The sequence below is a fragment of the Ranitomeya variabilis genome, chromosome 7 (genome assembly GCF_051348905.1).
Source record: "Ranitomeya variabilis isolate aRanVar5 chromosome 7, aRanVar5.hap1, whole genome shotgun sequence".
NCBI lineage: Eukaryota > Metazoa > Chordata > Amphibia > Anura > Dendrobatidae > Ranitomeya > Ranitomeya variabilis.
Genome location: NC_135238.1, coordinates 38,020,221 through 38,039,752, shown reverse-complemented (window position 1 = coordinate 38,039,752; position 19,532 = coordinate 38,020,221). Strand labels below are relative to the sequence as shown.

The window sequence follows — 19,532 nt, the reverse complement described above, 5'->3', positions numbered from 1 at the left end:
CTAGGATGTTGGATCAGGATTTGGACGTACACGAACAAGGGGACAATATTTAGGTACTGACTACTCCAGGACCAGGGGATGATGTTCAGGGTCTGGCCGCTTTCGGATCATGGGACAAGGTTCAGGCAATGGCCCCGGGACCAGGGGATGATGTTCAGGGTCTGGAAGCTTTCGGATCAGGGGACAAGGTTCAGGCAATGGCCCCGGGACCAGGGGATGAGGTTCAGGCAATGGCCCTGGGACCAGGGGATGAGGTTCAGGCACTGGCTTCACTGGGACCAGATTCAGGATTGGCCACACTGGGACTAGGGGACCTCACAACTCACTAGTAGCACACCTTACTAACTAATGATTCTACACATTGCTTGGCGACTCCCTAGGGGAGATGGAGTCTTTTATACAAGATGCCATCTTGAAGGTGCACTACATAATACTAAATGCCTCTCAGGAACAAACTGAGGGCATTTAGTACATGCTGCCCCTTTACGAACAGGGGAGCGTGAGCATGCCCTTACTAGGCACGCCGCCGAGAACTGAGGTGCGCACACCCGGAAGCAGGAGGGACATGCTAGGAAACCACGTCACGGGGCCAGGGTGGTGAGTACTCCGGCATCCCGGCATGGAGGGAGAAGGGGACACCATGCAGGGGCACCGGCAGCAGCGCTACACACCATGCATAATGCAAAGATGTGTCTGGTTCTCCAGGGTGGGAGATAAACTGGAGTATGGTGGAGCATCTAAACAGGGGGCTCCAGCAAAGTGCCATATAGAGTGTTCCCTGTACCTATACATTATATTATACATAGGAACCCTCCAACCCTTAGTGCTATAGGTAATCACCGGCCTAGCCCACCTACAGTATATAAAAGATTAAAAGCCCCATTCACACTGGATAAAAGACATCCAAATCTGCAGATTTCAGTGGGATATGCCGACCATCTGTGGTGCATGGGAACCTCCTGACCTTCTTCTGACAGATTACCGTATGTCACGAGAAGGATCAAACTGTAGGAATTTCAAGGGATGATCTTTTTGCTTGGAGGGGAGATTAGCCCCTACCCAAGGTGTGTGGCAGCGACTCTCTTATGGAAAACACAGGGGCGCTCGGCCAAGCAGAACGTTTCTGAGCATGAGGAAATCCGGAGAGATGGTTATCGGCCAAATGATCGTTCAGCCGACAACTATCGAATATGGACAGCTTCACAGCTAATCTCTTATGTTAGAGACGATTGGGTCCTGAGATCTAGATCTTCATGGAGGTTGCACGATCTTCACAACAGCCGGTGCGACATAGTTTACAGACCACAGATCTACGGGGAACAGTCGTCAGGAATTATTTGGTGGTTATGTACATAGGTATCCGTTCTCATCTTTCCTCTTTGCCTGTCATATCTTGAGATGAGTAAAAAAATAAAAAGATTTTGCAATAATCTGTTGGACGATATCTATGCTATAGGTGTCCTCCTCAGTGGATTACAGCCTTTGAGGGTTTCGCCTTGACAAAATTTGAGGAGAGTTAATAGTGGACACATCTGTACCCTTTTTTTTACCGACGTGATCGTAGCCCTCTTCCAACAGAACATTAAGAAAGGAATATGACACCATACTTGCCAGTTGCCAAGTGTGCGGACAATACATTAACGTCCCGGCTTCCTACTCCTCGTACATTGTTTATTGTCTGCTACAATGGTTACGTTTCCCTTGGATGTAATATAATAGTGCAAAGTCCTCCATTATTAATCCTCCCTAGCTGTTACTGATAATAAAAGGGTTACCTTGTATTGTACGGTTCACTATACCATGGGAAGGTTATGCCACAGGTTAGCTGCAGGTGTCTCCTTTATAAAGCTTCATTTGTTGGCATGCATCAAAGGACGTGTTATGGACTTGTGTGGGAAAACAATCAACTCAGCATCTATTCCTAAGCCAGGTTTTACAGTCAACGTGCCAACTTCAGAGCCCCGTGGCACCCTGCCAGTCCTGCCCTCCTATTCCTCCTTCACACATATCCATAGGCAAGCCAGGAAAAAAAAAGGCAGAAATGAAAAAAAAAAAAAAAAAATGTTGCATTTTAAGAATTCCTTCCCCACACAAAGCCGGTCATTATCTTCCTATTCTCATCAGCCAAGCCAAAAATGTCTTCTGAGTCAACGTAAAAAGCAAATATAATGGATTATTCATCCTCGAAATGCCCGTGTCTGTGATAAGGCCGAAGAGACACGAACAACACAGCGTCACCAAGGGAATAATCATGGCTCAGAAATAAGCAGATCTCGACTACGGTGCCTCCAAAGAAAACACAGTCAAGGGTTGGCAGAAGCAATCCTAAAAGTCAATATCGACTCTTTAACGACCATTCCAATATGACTTAGGATGAAAGCCAAACCAGAATCTTGATTTACAGACACGGTGTTTCAGGGTTTTGCTCTCTCATCAGTGCAAAGTATGAGATCTGATTTGGCTAGGTGAAAGGTCGGGATTGGGCTCTAAGGGGTAATGATTCTCCTTGTGGAGAGTGACAAATCAAGCCTGGTACGTCAGAGTGAGGAGACGTATAAGCCACGCATGCTCCTCTGAGAAATAAAATAGGCAAACTGACTCTTCAGAGGTGGCGCTAGAGTTCTAGTCCTCTTCCTCTCTGAAGAGACAATTTGCATATTTAATTTCCCATAGGAGCATGCATGGCTTATAAGTCTCCTCACTCTGACATGCCAGGCTTGGTTTGTCACTCTCCACAAGGAGAAATGTTAACCCTTAGACCCCATTCCAGGGCCTCTCACCTAGCCAAATCAGATCTCATACTTAGCACTGATGAGGGGGTAACACCCTGCAACACCGTGTCTGCAAATCGAGATTCTGGTTTGGCTTTCATGCCAAATGTACTTCACTACTTTCTTTACTATTTTTTGTAGTTTTTTTTGTGTTCTTTTGTATAATTAAAAACTTAAATGTCACATTTTCAAAGATTGTTGAACTTTTTCCTCTAAAAAGGCACAAACTTGCACAGAAAGAAGAGCATCTTTGAATTGGCTATGTCATAGGCATTTATGTCATCAGTATTCCCAAATGTAACCTTCACAGTAGACAGGCGTACATCGACCATTCATCCTCAGTGTACAAATGTATTCCCTTCTGCATAGCAAAGCATAGTAGACTATACGCCAGGGATGCACAACCTTTTCTGCTTGGAGGGCCATATTTGTCATACTTAATCACTCCTGAGGCCTGCAATGAAACTTAAAGGGATATTACCATCGAAGACATTTCTAGCATAGCAAAAGTATATGACCTAAATGCCTAATAGACAGGAGTCCAAAAAGTGGAATCTGCGCCTGCAGGAAGAATTGGGATCCCAATTAGCTCTACCGGAAGGAGAAAGCCATAGGCGCAAGTGGTTTGCATACGCAATGGAGAGGAGCACATACATTGAGGGCCGCCTGTTACTCATATACACAATTCTTGAAGGCCTAACAGGGGTCAAAAGTACTCACTCTCCTAATATATGTGAGGGACACAAAGATAACTTTGTACCACTCTTCATTTTTCTGATATGAAGCCACCCATATGTGAGCAAGTCTGGTCGAAAAGTTGTGCCCACCTTGGTCGCAAGCTGTACCCACCCTGCTATACAAGGAAAAAAAATGCCAAACATACCAGATCCATGATGAAAGGAAATATGTAAAAGGGGCAACAAATATCAGATCCATGATGAAAGGAAATATGTAAAAGGGGCAACAAATATCAGATCCGTGATGAAAGGAAATATGTAAAAGGGGCAACAAATATCAGATCCGTGATGAAAGGAAATATGTAAAAGGGGCAACAAATATCAGATCCGTGATGAAAGAAAATATGTAAAAGGGGCAACAAATATCAGATCCATGATGAAAGGAAATATGTAAAAGGGGCCACAAATATCAGATACACGATGAAAGGAAATATGTAAAAGGGGCATCAAATATCAGATCCACGATGAAAGGAAATATGTAAAAGGGGCAACAAATATCAGATCCGTGATGAAAGGAAATATGTAAAAGGGGCAACAAATATCAGATCCACGATGAAAGGAAATATGTAAAAGGGGCAACAAATATCAGATCATGATGAAAGGAAATATGTAAAAGGGGCAACAAATATCAGATCCATGATGAAAGGAAATATGTAAAAGGGGCAACAAATATCAGATCCACGATGAAAGGAAATATGTAAAAGGGGCAACAAATATCAGATCATGATGAAAGGAAATATGTAAAAGGGGCAACAAATATCAGATCCATGATGAAAGGAAATATGTAAAAGGGGCAACAAATATCAGATCCATGATGAAAGGAAATATGTAAACGGGGCAACAAATATCAGATCCATGATGAAAGGAGATATGTAAAAGGGGCAACAAATATCTCCCGCCCCCCTTACCTGGTCAATACTTCTGTATGAAATACACAAAACTTTTTACAGTATGTCAACTAAATGTTTTTTTCTTCTCTTTTCCTTTGAGGTTTTTGTAAAAATTTAAATTGATATTTCTGGAAAATTGCAGGATTATCACACTTTATGGATGCAAGGTTAAGAAAAAAACCCCTAAAAAATGGTATTTTTCTTGTGCTCCTCATTATACAAGTTGGATAGGAAGGGGAATATTGTGCCGCTGATTTGCTCGTGCCATATGTCGCCACCTTTGATCAAGACATTGAGGACAATGAGAGGCAATGGAGTTAAATGCCTCTTTAATGGTCCTCCCGTGTAGGACTACATGTCCATGGCTTGCCAGACCAGTAAGTTAAGAGCTTCCTTCTTGACAGCATTTATCTTCCTAATTAATAATTAATCATTCTGTGTGTTTTAAGGAGATTATCAGGGTGATAGTAGAGTGTGCCGAAGGCTGTGACCGTCATTAATCAGGACAGAAAATTCTAGTGTGTGTATGTCCCGGTTGGCGCGGGTAGTGTCCTAGTGTCGAGAGGTCCTCTCCAGGTTACGGAATTACAGAGATGCAGTAAACAATCACACAATGTAACTGTTCGGACAGCCATAAACATTTTATGGGCAAATTCTGCCATGAGATGCAGACAGCTGATCGGCCAAGTGCTTGTTCTAGTAACAAATGGGCTTTATTCAGAAGTGGTGCCCGGGGGGATACGCCTGCGGAGGGAATCCTTACTGGAAAAGACCACAGCACGCTGATTTTCTGCCGTGAACATGGAGACACACATAATTACCCCAAACTTACTTCATTTGCCAGACTGAAAAACAAATACATAGTAACATGACTTGTTCAGGCCCCGTGCCACAATCCTAAATACATCACCAGCATTAATCTTCATACAAACTATTGGGGCTAAAACACACACAAAAAAAAGTTCACAATAACTAAAAGTTTGATGCAAAGTCTATCGAAAGTTTTCAAAAGGTTTAAAAAGTAAACAAAACAAGCGCCAATACCCAAAAAAATTGGGTGAAGGAAACCATTTTGTGGAAATATGGGGATACGTGATCTAGAATATCTATTTTACGGTAGAGAATTTTGAACTATAAGCAGACACGAAAAATATTGCTAGCTCTGGAGATCCAAGCATGTAATACATGATGTCACCTGAGGGGGTGCTACAGTTGAAAACATTCTGCCACATACTTAACGCCTTCACACCCTGGGCAATTTTTCATTTTTTTAAATTTTTTTGTGTTTTTGGAAAATGAAAAGGATCTTGATGATAGGCACAGAGGTCTTCAGCAGACCCCCGGCTGTCATGACAACTTATTGGCACCCCGTGATCACATGACAGACACGCCGATGGGCGGGACCAATGACGCACTTCCTGTCTGCGCGTGTTAAATGACCTGTCAGTGATCCCGCATCTGTTAGAGGCCATCAAGTGAGGAGGTAGATGCGGGCTCAGTGTGCTAGCCCCCATCAAAGGTAGGCACACGGACAATGATATAAATATATGTCAACGGTCATGAAGGTGTTAGGCTGGTTTCACATTTGCGTTTTTTGCCGCTGCGTTTTTGCGCAAAAAAACGCATGCGTTTTTTTCCTATATTTAACATTAAAAAAACATGCGTTTTTTTTGTATGCGTTTTGCCGCATTTGACGACGCATGCGTCGTTTCTATGCTTGCGTTTGGTTGCAGAAATGCAACATGTAGTAATTTCTAGAGGCGTTTTTTTGCCGCAAAAAAACGTATTGCTGTCTATGTAAACGCATGCGTTTTTAAGCACATGCGTTTGCTTGTGTTTTAAACGCATGCGTTTTTATAGAAAAAAACAAGAATACACACTGATAAGCCACCCCCCACCATCCAGGTGATAAAGGGATCCAAACCCTAACCCTAACCCTACCCCTACCCCATAAGCCACCCCCCACCATCAAGGTGATAAAGGGATCCAAACCCTAACCCTAACCCATAAGCCACCTCCCATCATCAAGGTGATAAAGGGATCCTAACCCTAACCCTAGGGATCCTAACCCTAACCCTAACCCTACCCCTAACCCTACCCCTAAGGATCCTAACTAGGGTTGAGCGAAACAGATCGGCCAATTTCAAAAGTCACCGACATTTGGCAAAGTCAGGTTTCGTGAAACCCGACCCAATCTCACTGTGGGATTGGGTCGGCGGTCGGCGATCTTCGCTCCAAAGTCGTGTTTCGTTATATATATATATATATATATATATATATATATATATATATATATATATATATATGTCATTGAGACACATATATATATACAGTTATATGAAAAAGTTTGGGCACCCCTATTAATCTTAAGCTTAATGTTTTATAAAAATTGTTTTTTTTGCAACAGCTATTTCGGTTTCATATATCTAATAACTGTTGGACACAGTAATGTTTCTGCCTTGAAATGAGGTTTATTGTACTAACAGAAAATGTGCAATCTGCATTCAAACAAAATTTGACAGGTGCATAAGTATGGGCACCCTTATCATGTTCTTGTTTTAAATACTCCTGCCTACTTTTTACTGACTTACTAAAGCACTTTTTTTGGTTTTGTAACCTCATTGAGCTTTGAACTTCAAAGCCAGGTGTATGCAATCATGAGAAAAGCTACTTAAAGTGGCCACTTGCAAGTTGTTCTCCTGTTTGAATCTCATCTGAAGAGTGGCATCATGGGCTCCTCAAAACAACTGTCAAATGATCTGAAAACAAAGATTATTCAACATAGTTGTCAGGGGAAGGATACAAAAAAGCTGTCTCAGAGATTTAACCTGTCAATTTCCACTGTGAGGAACATAGTAAGGAAATGGAAGAACACAGGTACAGTTCTTGTTAAGGCCAGAAGTGGCAGGCCAAGAAAAACATCAGAAAGGCAGAGAAGAAGAATGGTGAGATCAGTCAAGGACAATTCTCAGACCACCTCCAGAGAGCTGCAGCATCAACTTGCTGCAGATGGTGTCACTGTGCATCTGCCCCCAGCCACCCCAGAAAAGGCACATCTGGAAGATGCGCCTATTCTGGCACTTGGCCACTCTCTTCCCACTCCCGTGTAGCGGTGGGATATGGGGTAATGAAGGGTTAATGTCACCTTGCTATTGTAAGGTGACATTAAGCCAGATTAATAATGGAGAGGCGTCAATTATGACACCTATCCATTATTAATCCAATTGTATGAAATGGTTAAAAAAACACACACACAATATTGCAAAGTATTTTAATGAAATAAACACACAGGTTGTTTTAATATTTTATTGCTCTCTCAATCCACCTGAAGACCCTCGCTCTGTAAAATAATAAACCAAGCACAGCTGCATTAGCAGAGCTCCTGCCTGTAAAATATTTTAACCCCTTCAGATGGATTTACATCGTGGGACGTGACAGATCATCGGAAGGTATGTATATTGTTGGTTTATTATTATACAGAGCGAGGGTCTTCAGGTGGATTGAGAGAGCAATAAAATATTAAAACAACCTGTGTGTTTATTTCATTAAAATACTTTGCAATATTGCGTGTGTTTTTTTTAACCATTTCATACAATTGGATTAATAATGGATAGGTGTCATAATTGACGCCTCTCCATTATTAATCTGGCTTAATGTCACCTTACAATAGCAAGGTGACATTAACCCTTCATTACCCCATATCCCACCGCTATACGGGAGTGGGAAGAGAGAGGCCAAGTGCCAGAATAGGCGCATCTTACAGATATGCCTTTTCTGGGGTGGCTGGGGACAGATGTTTGTAGCCAGGGGGGGGGGGCAATAACCATGGACCCTCTCTAGGCTATTAATATCTGCCCTCAGTCACTGGCTTTACCACTCTGGCTGAGAAAATTGCGCGGGAGCCCACGCCAATTTTTTCCGCGATTAAACCCTTAAATTTAATAGCTACAGCGCCGAAATTTTGCACATACACACTACTAACATTAGTAGGAATATGCAAAAAAAAAGGGGGATATGACATGGTTTACTGTATGTAAACCATGTCTCATATCATGTTGGGTTTAGGCAGGATAAATGAAAAGCAGGCAATTGAATTACCGGCTTTTCTGCTATATCGCGCTGAAGTAAATATAAAGATATATAGATTTCCCATTGACTTGGGTTTCGTGTTTCGGCTGATCCCCCGACCCCGACTTTTCAAGAAGATCGGCCGATTTCACCTGACTCGACTTTTGAGAAAGTCGGGTTTCGCGAAACCCGACTCGACCTCAAAAAAGGAAAAGTCGCTCATCCCTAATCCTAACCCTAGGGATCCTAACCCTAACCCTAGCTATTTCTATTTATAGTGGGTTTTCTTGTTGATTTTGATGATTGGCAGCTGTCACACACTTCTCAGCATGCGTTTCAAAAACACAAACGCAGGAAAAAACGCATGTAAACGCGGCAAAACGCCGCATTTTTTTACCGCATGCGAAAACGCATGTGTCTAAAAAACGCGGCGTTTTGCCGCGTTTACATGCGTTTTTTCACCACCTGCGTTTGCGTTTTAAACGCTGCGTTTTTAAACGCAAATGTGAAACTAGCCTTAAAGGGGTTGTCCAATTTTTTTTATTACCTAAATGTATGCAATCGGTGACAAAAATCATTTTTGCAGTTGGGTTTCATTAAAAATGTTGAACAATTTGCCTCCTATAGCCGCTGTATTTCACAGTGTATTGCTGGCTGCAGAAAGAGTTAACGGGGTCGGCCACATTATCTTTATTTTATCAGATGTGTTGGGGACATTATTTTGTTGCACTTACTATTATATCGGTATGACAGGTTCTTCTCCTGCTCTTGTTAGTGTCAATTTCCTCATAACCTGCAGCTCTCCTGCTCATAAAATGACTGTTGGTGGAGGAACATGTGACCAGTCTCCTGCATTAGAAAAGAAGTCATCTTATATGAGGTTTTCAATTGGACAAGGCTGATGGACAGGTCTGGTCACATGTTCCTGCACCCGCAGCAATTTTATGCACTGGAGAGCAGGTTTCCTGATACCATCCTCATAAAGGAGGCTGTTGACTTTGCCAATCCGAGCATCATGGTACTTGGACTGTGTTTCAAGTACGTCTGAATTAAGCCTTAGACGGGTGGGAGTCTGTTTCTTGGTACCCTGCCAGTAAAGAAGTTGTCCACAACTTTAACATTGATGACCTATGCTAACGAAAAGTCATCAATGTCTAATCGGTGGAGGTGCAACACCTGGCATCCCTGCTCATCGGCTGTTCTAGGTGCCGGCAGCTGCCAAAATGCTCAGTTACAGAGCTGCTCTGTCTAATAGTGGGTGCGACTGGGTGCTGCAGATCCGCCCCTATTCAAATCAATAGGGGCCGGATGTGCAGTACCTGGACGTAGTCACTACCAGTAGATGGAGCAGCTCCAAAACTGAGCACTTCTGGCCAAAAACAGCTAATCGGCGAGGTCGACCAGACATTGATTACTTATCCTAAGATTAGGTCATCCATGTTGAAGTAGTGTACAACCTCTTTAAGGGCCGTGGCACTCGGGGGCGTACTTATATATTATTGCTCCGTCTATCTGCACTCTGTACACTTAGTAGTGGCTGCGCTCTCTACTGTGGCCTATTGAGAACAAGGCCGCATCGCTTGCCGAGAGCTGACCATCTACAAACCGATAGTGGACAGAGTAGATCCTGTCATTGGTACATTACACTGGTGACTTTGCCGGTTGGTTAATCACCAAATAATTTTAGAAGAAGCCACGTATTTCATAGCAACAAAATGCGAAACCATCACACGAGATAACAAGAACATAAATATAGTAAAAATAAAACAAGAACCGTGTAAACTGTTGGGTTCTTTGTTGGGGACTGTACATCTGTTGAGGTTGCAGCCGGCCAGAATGTAATTCTTTATGACAATAACCATTGCATGGCTCTTAAAAGTTTTTCCTAGTTGTGCCAGGAAGCTCATATGGGATAATACCGTGACCCTGGACTCGGATACATTCCACATCTGTCCAGTCTGGGAAAGAAGGAGCTGCTTGTGAGAACTTCACTGGGAAACCAGATCTAGAACTGTCTGAAATTTCTTCTCCCCTCTCGGTTCTTGTAAGTTTTACACACTCAGGACTAATTGGCTGAAGTAGGTAACAAACAGAGGGAAAAGCTGATAGATTTATCTGGATATAGAATGTCAGACATATCGAATATGTCTGATATCAGGATGAAGAATGTCTCCAGGATAGACTTAGTGTAGATTGCTCCCCAATGTTAAAATTGCTGGTATTGGTTCATGGCATAACATTGGGCCATCCCAGATCGGCCTTCTGGTTGACGCCATACCTAGCTGAAATCATCCCTTGTAGGAAAGAAGGGTGGCATGGCATTTTCTCCACATTAATTAGCAAATATTGCAATGATTGGCTTTTTGCGAGGTCCATAGGATGGGTGGGCAATGTTAGACTTTGGGCACCAAGCGTCAGAGCCCTACAGTCGGCGTATACCACGGGAACGCTCCTTGCGTAGATGTCTCTTTACAGCTGGAGACATGACTGATCTGTGGTTTATGAGAAGTAAAATGACTAAACTCCTGAAACTCAAATGAATTCTCTATATTCGTCACACTTTTTATGAAACAGGGTAAAGCTAAAGCAGAGGATGGACATTAGGGAATGTATTACTCTCATCTCTCCTGGATCCTGCACTGGGCGCTGCGTTCGCCTCCTACCGACGTCAATTTCTGTTCCACTCACTGTTCTGCTGTGGTAACCTAATGCAGACCTCTGATGTCACACTTCCAGGACTTATAGGGCAGCTCAGGTGGTAAGACTCTCTGCCAAACCATTGCTGGGTAACTCTGCTACACCACTGCCTTGGATTCTGTGACAAACCTAGCTCTGCTACTTCTTAGGTGTGACATAACAAAATGGAGAGTAGTAATGTAAGCATTAGGCTTGGTTTATCCCCTCATCCCTGGCTCTGTCAGGGCTTATGTCTGAAGCCCTGCAAAAAAATGGGATTCAGAGTCTCTACCTGCTATGTTGGACATCAATTTGACCAGTATCTGACTATTTGAGGTGGGCACAAAATTGGTGGTCAACTGCTATGGATAAAACGTGAACATAGTCTATCTTGGACAAATGTGACACAGCTTCCTCCAATTATAACACCAGATCACTGGGGTTTAACGATGTAAGGCCTAGATCAATCAGCTGATCACCTGCCGGGTTCCCCTTTAAGACCTCAAGACAAATTAAATTTAGAAGAGTTCATCCGAATAGATCCAGTAGGAGCTTTTAGGACCACTAAATGCCTGTTTACAGAAATTTCCTGCCTACATGAGTGCTTATATAGCAAGTAAATCTACATTTTGACCCAGTCCAATGCAAACTGTAAGGCAGTGTTCCCCAACTTCGATCCTCAAGAGCCACCAACAGGTCATGTTTTCAGTATTTCCGTAGTATTGCACAGGCAATAATTCCAGCACCTGTGCAATACTAAGGAAATACTGAAAACATGACCTATTGGTGGCTCTTGAGCATCGGAGTTGGGGAACACTGCTGTAAGGGAACCAATTATCCTTAATACAATTATTTGGTTCCCTTACAGTTTCCATATTGCCGATGGCACAGTAGTGCTTTCAACAATGATAATTTTTAGACTGTGTAAAATAAACTTGACCACTAATGCCTATATACACAAATTTCCTGCCCACAAGAGTGCCTATATAGCAAGTAAATCTACAGTTTGACCCAGTCTAATGCAAATTGTAAGGGAACCAATTATCATTAATACAATTATTTGGTTCCAATACAGTTTCCATATTGCAGATGGCACAGTAGTGCTTTCAACAATGATAATTTTTAGACTGCGTAAAATAAACTTGACCACTAAATGCCTATTTACACAAATTTCCTGCCCACAAGAGTGCCTATATAGCAAGTAAATCTACATTGTGACCCAGTCCAAAACAAACTGTAATGGAACCAATTATCGTTAATACAATTATTTGGTTCCCATACAGTTTCCAAATTGCTGATGGCTCAGTAGTGCTGTCGACAATGATAATTTTTAGACTGCGTAAAATAAACTTGATTAAGCATCTGCTCATTCTTCAGGAATGATCGGCCTACGACAAAAGAGCCTTAAAGTATCAATAAAAGTGCCTCTAAAGGTTCTTATCCCGACTTGATGAGAATGAGCCTAATTTTGCAATGCACTCCCTCCATAGCATTTACCACCTACTAAACTATTTCTTTGATTTCTTGTAACAGCCACAAAGCTCGTGTTCAAATAAATCATCTCGGCATGAAATAAATATGACATTTTTGCGCTCTGATGTTCTTGCCAACTCTTTGCATACAGAAGTAATCCAATGTTCTTCCTGACATTGTCAGACCGCCCTCCCATGATACCCCGTAAGTGACTGGTACTCAAGACATTTAATCTTCATTCAAACAGAGGCTTCCACCGGCGATGAACCCCGGAGACTCCCGCTTCTTTTCATACAGAAGTCTGCAAGCGATTAGCTTCAGAAAGACTCATGATCTAAGAATGCCCTTGTATCAACATCTTTCCGCAAGCTCCAACATGTTTCCTATTACGAATTCAACTATTATGAGATCATCTTTATCAGGTACTCAGGTCATTTGCTTGATCAAAATCTGCTCCGGCCTACGTTGGGTCGTTGATTTTACCGCTTCTGCAAAGGACGTACAAGTGTTCACAGATTTCTTTCCCTTTCCTTAACACAGGCGCCTCATCAAGAGATAAAGCAGCGTGGAAAATTGGCAACGTACATAAATAGTTACCAACTTTTTTTTTTTTAATGGAACAGCTGTTGAAATTTGGAGCCGTGCCACATCAGCACTTTCTTTGCCAGCTTGTGTTGCTCTTATATCCATGGAAATGGGGTGGATCGCGGGAACCTCTAAACTTGGGTGAAGGAACTTTTTCTTTTTTTTTCCTTAAAGCCTGGAACCGAATGCCAAATCACATCATAATCATTCATACCGTGGCCATAAATTTTGGAGAACCCCTAACCTCCCAAGATAATTCAACACTTGGAATGGCTTAAGAAGAAATGTCTACCTTTAGGCTACGGTTTTATTCATATCTATGTTTATAGTAGTAGGCAACCGCAATGGTTAGATCTGATATGGAAATGGCGGCTCGTGTTAGAGCATGTGGCGGGTTTTCATTAAACCGAGATCCTCGAAAGCCAGCAAATCAACAAATCGCAGGTCATCAGCTCATGTGCTGGCATTACAATGAACCACTATCGCAGCTGTCTATTAGGTGTATTTATGTCCTCCATCGTGCTGATGACAATAATACCCTATTATTTTATATTATATGGCCAATTAAAGGCCAAAAATACACGTAATACAACCCCTGGGATACAATCATCTATATACTACACAGCCGAAATGTCGTGTGACCTAAACCTGGAATCTAGAAAAATGGCAAAAAGAGAATATAAAGTTAATACCTGATCCCTCAGAGAAAAATCTCCAGTTATAATGATTTCCCTTCTCCGTGGTTCTGATATAAATATCTATAATCAATCCATAATAAGGCCATGTTCACACAGTTTTTCAAGCAGAAACTGTTTCAGCAAATGAGAAGAGTTCTTCTTCACCAAGTAAAGAGTTTTTGGAGAGTTTGTTTTTCCTTGATTGTGTTTTGATTGGATGGTACTTCAGAATCCGGTTCATACATTTCCCTTTTTTTTTCTACCCATTCCAAGAAAAAAAAATCTAAGAAAATATCCTCATATGAACAGCAAAGTAGATTTTCATCAGAAAAGTTTTCCAAGAAGTTTTGGAGAGGATACGCTACAAAAAAACTCTCAAAAAACCCATGTGAACAAAATTCCTACCACCTTACTGTATATAAAGAACGTTAGGAAATCTTTATATCCTTTAATATATGTATCTCCAAGGCTGGATACATGCTATAGTCACATATTACAGGATGATAACTTACATTAATGGTTTCCAATTTTGGGAAGATTTAAAGAGGTTCTATCACTTGTCATAAATAAGTATTTTTTTTTACCTGGTGTAAATGCTGCTGTTCTCCTGAATCCGGCGATGTTCCTCTTTTCTTCCTGCGCCTCTCTGTTTCTGAGATATGACCTCTCTTCCCGGAATGTAACTCGTCTTTTTATCCAATTGGGTGTGGTCCTCAAGAAGATGCCCACCCACTGAGAACCACGCCCACTTGGTAACAAAATCAGATTTATATACAGAGAAAAGAGGGCTATATCTCAGGAACGGAGAGGAGCAGGAACAAAAGAAACACATCTCCGGATTCAGGAGAACAGCGGCACATACACCAGGTACAAAAATTAAGTATTTATATCAAGTGACACTCCATCACCTTTGGAGTTCATGATTTCTTTGACTTACATGTAGTGGTCTGCCAGACATGTATAGTCCTAACATGAAGACTTTTTCGGCCAACCATGACAATGTCTCCAATCTCGATAAATATGGAGTGACTTCTGTAGATCCAGGTGGCACTCCTCATTTTTTGATGTTCATATCAAAGTGTCCATCAAATTCCTTTATCTTATGGTATATCAGCATATGTTTATATATGTCGTACTTTTTTAGGTGCTAGTTAGAAAATCCTGTCGCTTTTGAATGGATCAAGTAACGTAGCGTCTATGGACTTTATGGTTCCCACACAAACAGATAAGATTTTTGTGTCTACTTCGCCAAGTCAAATGACTGTATTAATGGAGGAGCTGTAGGTTGACAAACCAAATCTTGTGTTTATGGACAGCTGGTGGAGCATTAGAAAGTCCAGGTGTAAATTAACGTCATCCAAACCCGCCAATTTTGAAGGCAATGGCCAATCATTGAGTGTTTGGCTGATATTCCTTCAGCAGATGTGAGGGAAACAAAGGATGGCACCAGAAGTGTGTGGCAGAAGCTTGCTATTGACTCCCCAGTAGGAACACGTACACGCTCAGCCCAACTCAGCGTACATGTGTATGGAGAGGTTGGGAGGAACACCAGTTACTCAAGCAATAGTTTCCCCAAATATTAGAAGCATATTACCAACCTAAGGGAAGAGTCACACGGCCGTATAACTCTGATGAGGATTGAAAAGCAATGCTTGGACTGGCCGTCGGCTCTCCCGACCCGAGCGTGACAGCTGCATAGAAATACATGCTTTCACACCCCTGTCGGCCAGTCCAAGAATTGCGATGCGATCCTTGTCCGAATTATACGGCCATGTGACTCTCCCCTAAGGCTGTTTATTCATTCAGGTCCAGCCAAGGAAAGGGAACTTGAAAATTGAGACCCTACATTTGGTCTCTACTTGACTTCTGCTTTGGAATTATGAGAATGCTTTACTATAGAGTATCTTAAAGCACAATATGACTATTCAAACCAAGTAGAGGAGCTCGGTGCACCCATGGCACGGCCAACCAATTCAGTGCCCCTTCCCACCTTTTTTCCAACTATCTCCACCCCCGTCCTGTAAAGACAGGGAAGTAATTAAGGAAAAGGCGAGTGGAGATAGATGCAAAACAAGTAGATGGGAAGGTGAACTCAACTGTTCGGCCAAACCAAGGGTGCACCCAGAACCTATACTTGTTTTGAACAGTCTTCCCTTACACAAGATTTGGCCATGATCAGCACCAATCCACTCCTGGTGGAAGGTGATCTCTCCCCGAAAAACAAGTTTTTCAGATCTTTGGTAAGAAGAGGTTTGTCCAACCTACGCTGTGCATATATGTCGCTGGTTACTATTGTGATAGGCAATGAAATAAAAAGAGATATGTGTACACCGACCTCAGTAATGATGAAGAAGTCATCTCCGGGTTCTCCCTGAACCACTATCTTTTCTCCATCTTCAAACTGCACTGGTTCCAGTGCGTCGGCCACCGTCAGACGCTCCCATTTATCGAGTGATTCTGGAAAGGAGGCATGTAAGAAACCCGGGTCACTATAGGATTAAAGGAGCAATGCTTTACAGATGTGGTCTCAAAAGTCTCCAAAAAATTACAATGCCCTGATGGCGGGTGCATGCCGGGATGTTGAGAGTTGTAGTTTACAACATTTTGAAAGACTAGTTGTCCAGGGACGTAGTGGGTGAGATTCAGCTGTCAGCTATAAGTAAAGGTTTTCACACTTCCCCCCATTACGTTCACATTAGTGGGTAAGAAGTTCTGCTCTACTAATAGAGGTCTATCACTAGACTACTTGTCGTGGCAAGTGCTAAACATATCAGGACATTCTCAGCAGCGTAGATGTCCCTGGCGCGCGTTCAACAGCGCTGGAGCCGAAAGTTTGTCCTGGAAGACAGTCCATTTGCCATACTTAATACGATTTTGTAAGGAGTTTCCCTTTTCATTCCTGCAGCTGTTCAGAAGGAAAATTATAAATTAATTATCACCTCTGACTTTGGAGAATTAGTAAATAAGAGATGATCATGGGAACATGCAGGCATGGAATTCTGCGTGATGGGATTGGCCGGGGCTAGAAATAGCGGTCTGTTCCACACTATCGATGGACTGTGCCTGGTATTGCAGTTCAGAACCCATCAGAAGGATAAGAGGCATCATTAGACTTGGCCATACTTATCGATATCTCATACCTTAAGTATGTCTACAGGATCCTCACAAGGGAACCCGGGTCACTGCCCACCTCTCCATTGACATAGGGCACCTACTTTGGCCACGTAGACAAACAAAACAGAGATTATATTGGGCATCTGGGTAACTTCTAAGTGTTCTTTCAGAAACAATTTTAGTCTTCGGCCTTGGCTTTAAGGTGCATCTTATTGAGAGAGAACAAGCTGCAATACCAGTGCGTGTCCATGGTCAAGGGTAGTGCTGTTTTTGGAAAAATCAGATAATTTTTGTCTTAGCTCATATAGGTTGTGTAGACATCTTCCTATTAAATGGGATGTACCATGGAGATAATCCCTGCTCATATTTCCTCTCTAAAATTGGGTTCTGCTCTTGTGGCTCTAAGATATTCATGTATTATACTGAGAGACATTTATTTGATTGTAGCTCCATGATGTGACATTAGGGTAAAGGTGGGGATTAATGGTCTGGGTTCAGGAATGAAGCCCACTCCATACAGGGCGGGTGTAATCAGAAATATATTTTTTGAGGGGTGGGTGAGGTTACAGATGACGTATGCCACAATACTCAGTGATATATGTTGGGGCTTCATGTTCAGAGAATGCGTCTGGAGATCACCCTGTACTGTGTGCCAAATGTAGCCCATAAAGCGATGTGAGTGAAGCCTACTTCTGTCATACAATGTCAATGATGCCTCACTACAGTGTCCATATAATAATACCATATAGTGACCACTATACCGCCATTAAATTCCCTAACAAAAATGCCATTTGTAGCCATTAAATAATTAGTATCATCCTTGTTGATCCAGGACGTTGAGCTCACTCAGGATGTCATTCAGAATCCAGTCCTTGCGGGCTCAATAATAATCGGGACACCTGGGCAATAGTCCACTTTGCCACCTATTAAAACGTCCTGTCCTTCTGCATTTCCATTTTCAGGGTACAAATAAATGTAAATTCCCCGGTGGTCCAAGGAAAAAAACATTTACATGCTCCACTCTAAGGCTGTTCTTGGGGCTACAGTCCTTGGGAGGCTTTGTGGAAAACTGGTGGCCTGGTAACAGTTTACTTTGCCACTTGCTAATACCGTCCTTAACAATTTTAGTGTCCAAATAATGGTAAAGTCTCTGGTAGTCATCGGAAGTAAATATTTACATGCTCCACTCTCAGGTCTAGTGTTTGGGGGCCCTATGGGAAACTGGTTGCTTTGTCGATTGCCCACGTTGCCATTCTTAAAAATTTCAGTGTCCAAATTTTGGTAAAATTTCTGGTGGTCATAGAAACTATACATTTAGGTGCTCCACTCTCAGGCTAGTCTTTGGGACCAGTCCTTGGGAAACCTCTAGAAAACCAGTGTCCCGAGCAATAGCCCACTTTGCCACTTTGTAAAACTAGTCTTGCCATTTTTTGTGTCCTAATAATGGTAACATCCATGGTAATCCTGGCAAATTAACCTTTACATTCTCCAATCTTGGGGTCCAGTCCTTGAGGGTCCTATGGGAACCTTGTGGCCACTTTCTAAACCCATTTCAACCTTTGCGTTACATTTGAGATGCATCAGTGCTTGGTTTCAGTTCGCAGCAATACGACGCCATTACTCACTATGTCCATTCTCCTGGACATTTCCAGAAATGGATTCATAAACACAGGTGCAATGTTTTCTTCAACCCTGGTGGAGACATATTCTGACATTTCCAGGATACCACTCTTCTGGTATTTTGGGGATTGTTTAGACAAGTAATAGAAAAATCCGAGTTTAAGACTTCCAGCGGCAGAACTTAATCATGATTTATTAGCCATTAGTCAAAACATGAAAAGTTTTTGTAGTAAGTTTTTTTGCTGGAACCATTTGAGAAAGTTCAAGAACATATCCCTTGAATTATTCATGTCAGCCGGCATGACGGAGCTCGGGGAAGAAATGTTTGCTTCCTAAGCAGCAGATGCATTGATGTTTTGTTAAACCGGCCACGGCTATTTGCTCTGACGTATTTAGTAACATGTAACCTAATGTAATCAGTAATGCAAATCCTTCTCCGGAGCAATTAGAGGCCGGTGGTAATGGCCGGGGCTGTGCCACTTATCAGGTAGTTGTCTTTGGCTAATGGTGATTGATCAGTGGACGAGGGTGGGGGAGGGGTGCAGTGTCACGGGGTAATGACAATAAAGGAATTAATTGGATACGAGGTCGTTAATGCACAGAAAAAGGGCAAACATGGTGAATAGTCAAGAAACAAAAATTTTGAAAAATTTGAAAAATTAAAAAAATTAGTAAAATAATACTTTCTACCCTCAAACTATTAGTTATTTCCATTAACTGAAATTGATGAAATATGCTAAAGGGCTGAAGTTTCTAGGAAAATCATATTAATCACAGACTTGAACACAAGAGTAACTCCACTTTGCTTGGGCAACTTCCCTTTTCGCGTTCATGAGAATTTACGACATTTTGCCCTTACAACCCGATTCTCTGTGTAATGAGATTTCCTAATACTAAGGAGAAGGGAAGGGATGTTATGTT

At 42.1% G+C, this 19,532-nt stretch overlaps 1 protein-coding gene across 3 annotated transcripts in view; it reads right to left on the bottom strand.

The window, feature by feature from the left end:
- The window catches only part of PRKAR1B (protein kinase cAMP-dependent type I regulatory subunit beta), a 185,779-nt gene that overhangs the window by 10,532 nt on the left and 155,715 nt on the right, over window positions 1-19,532 (bottom strand). For all 3 annotated transcript variants that reach the window (XM_077274886.1, XM_077274888.1, XM_077274889.1), the window contains exon 9: window positions 16,213-16,334. In XM_077274886.1, coding sequence (XP_077131001.1) covers window positions 16,213-16,334 — 122 coding nt within the window. The remainder of the gene's footprint in view (window positions 1-16,212; window positions 16,335-19,532) is intronic.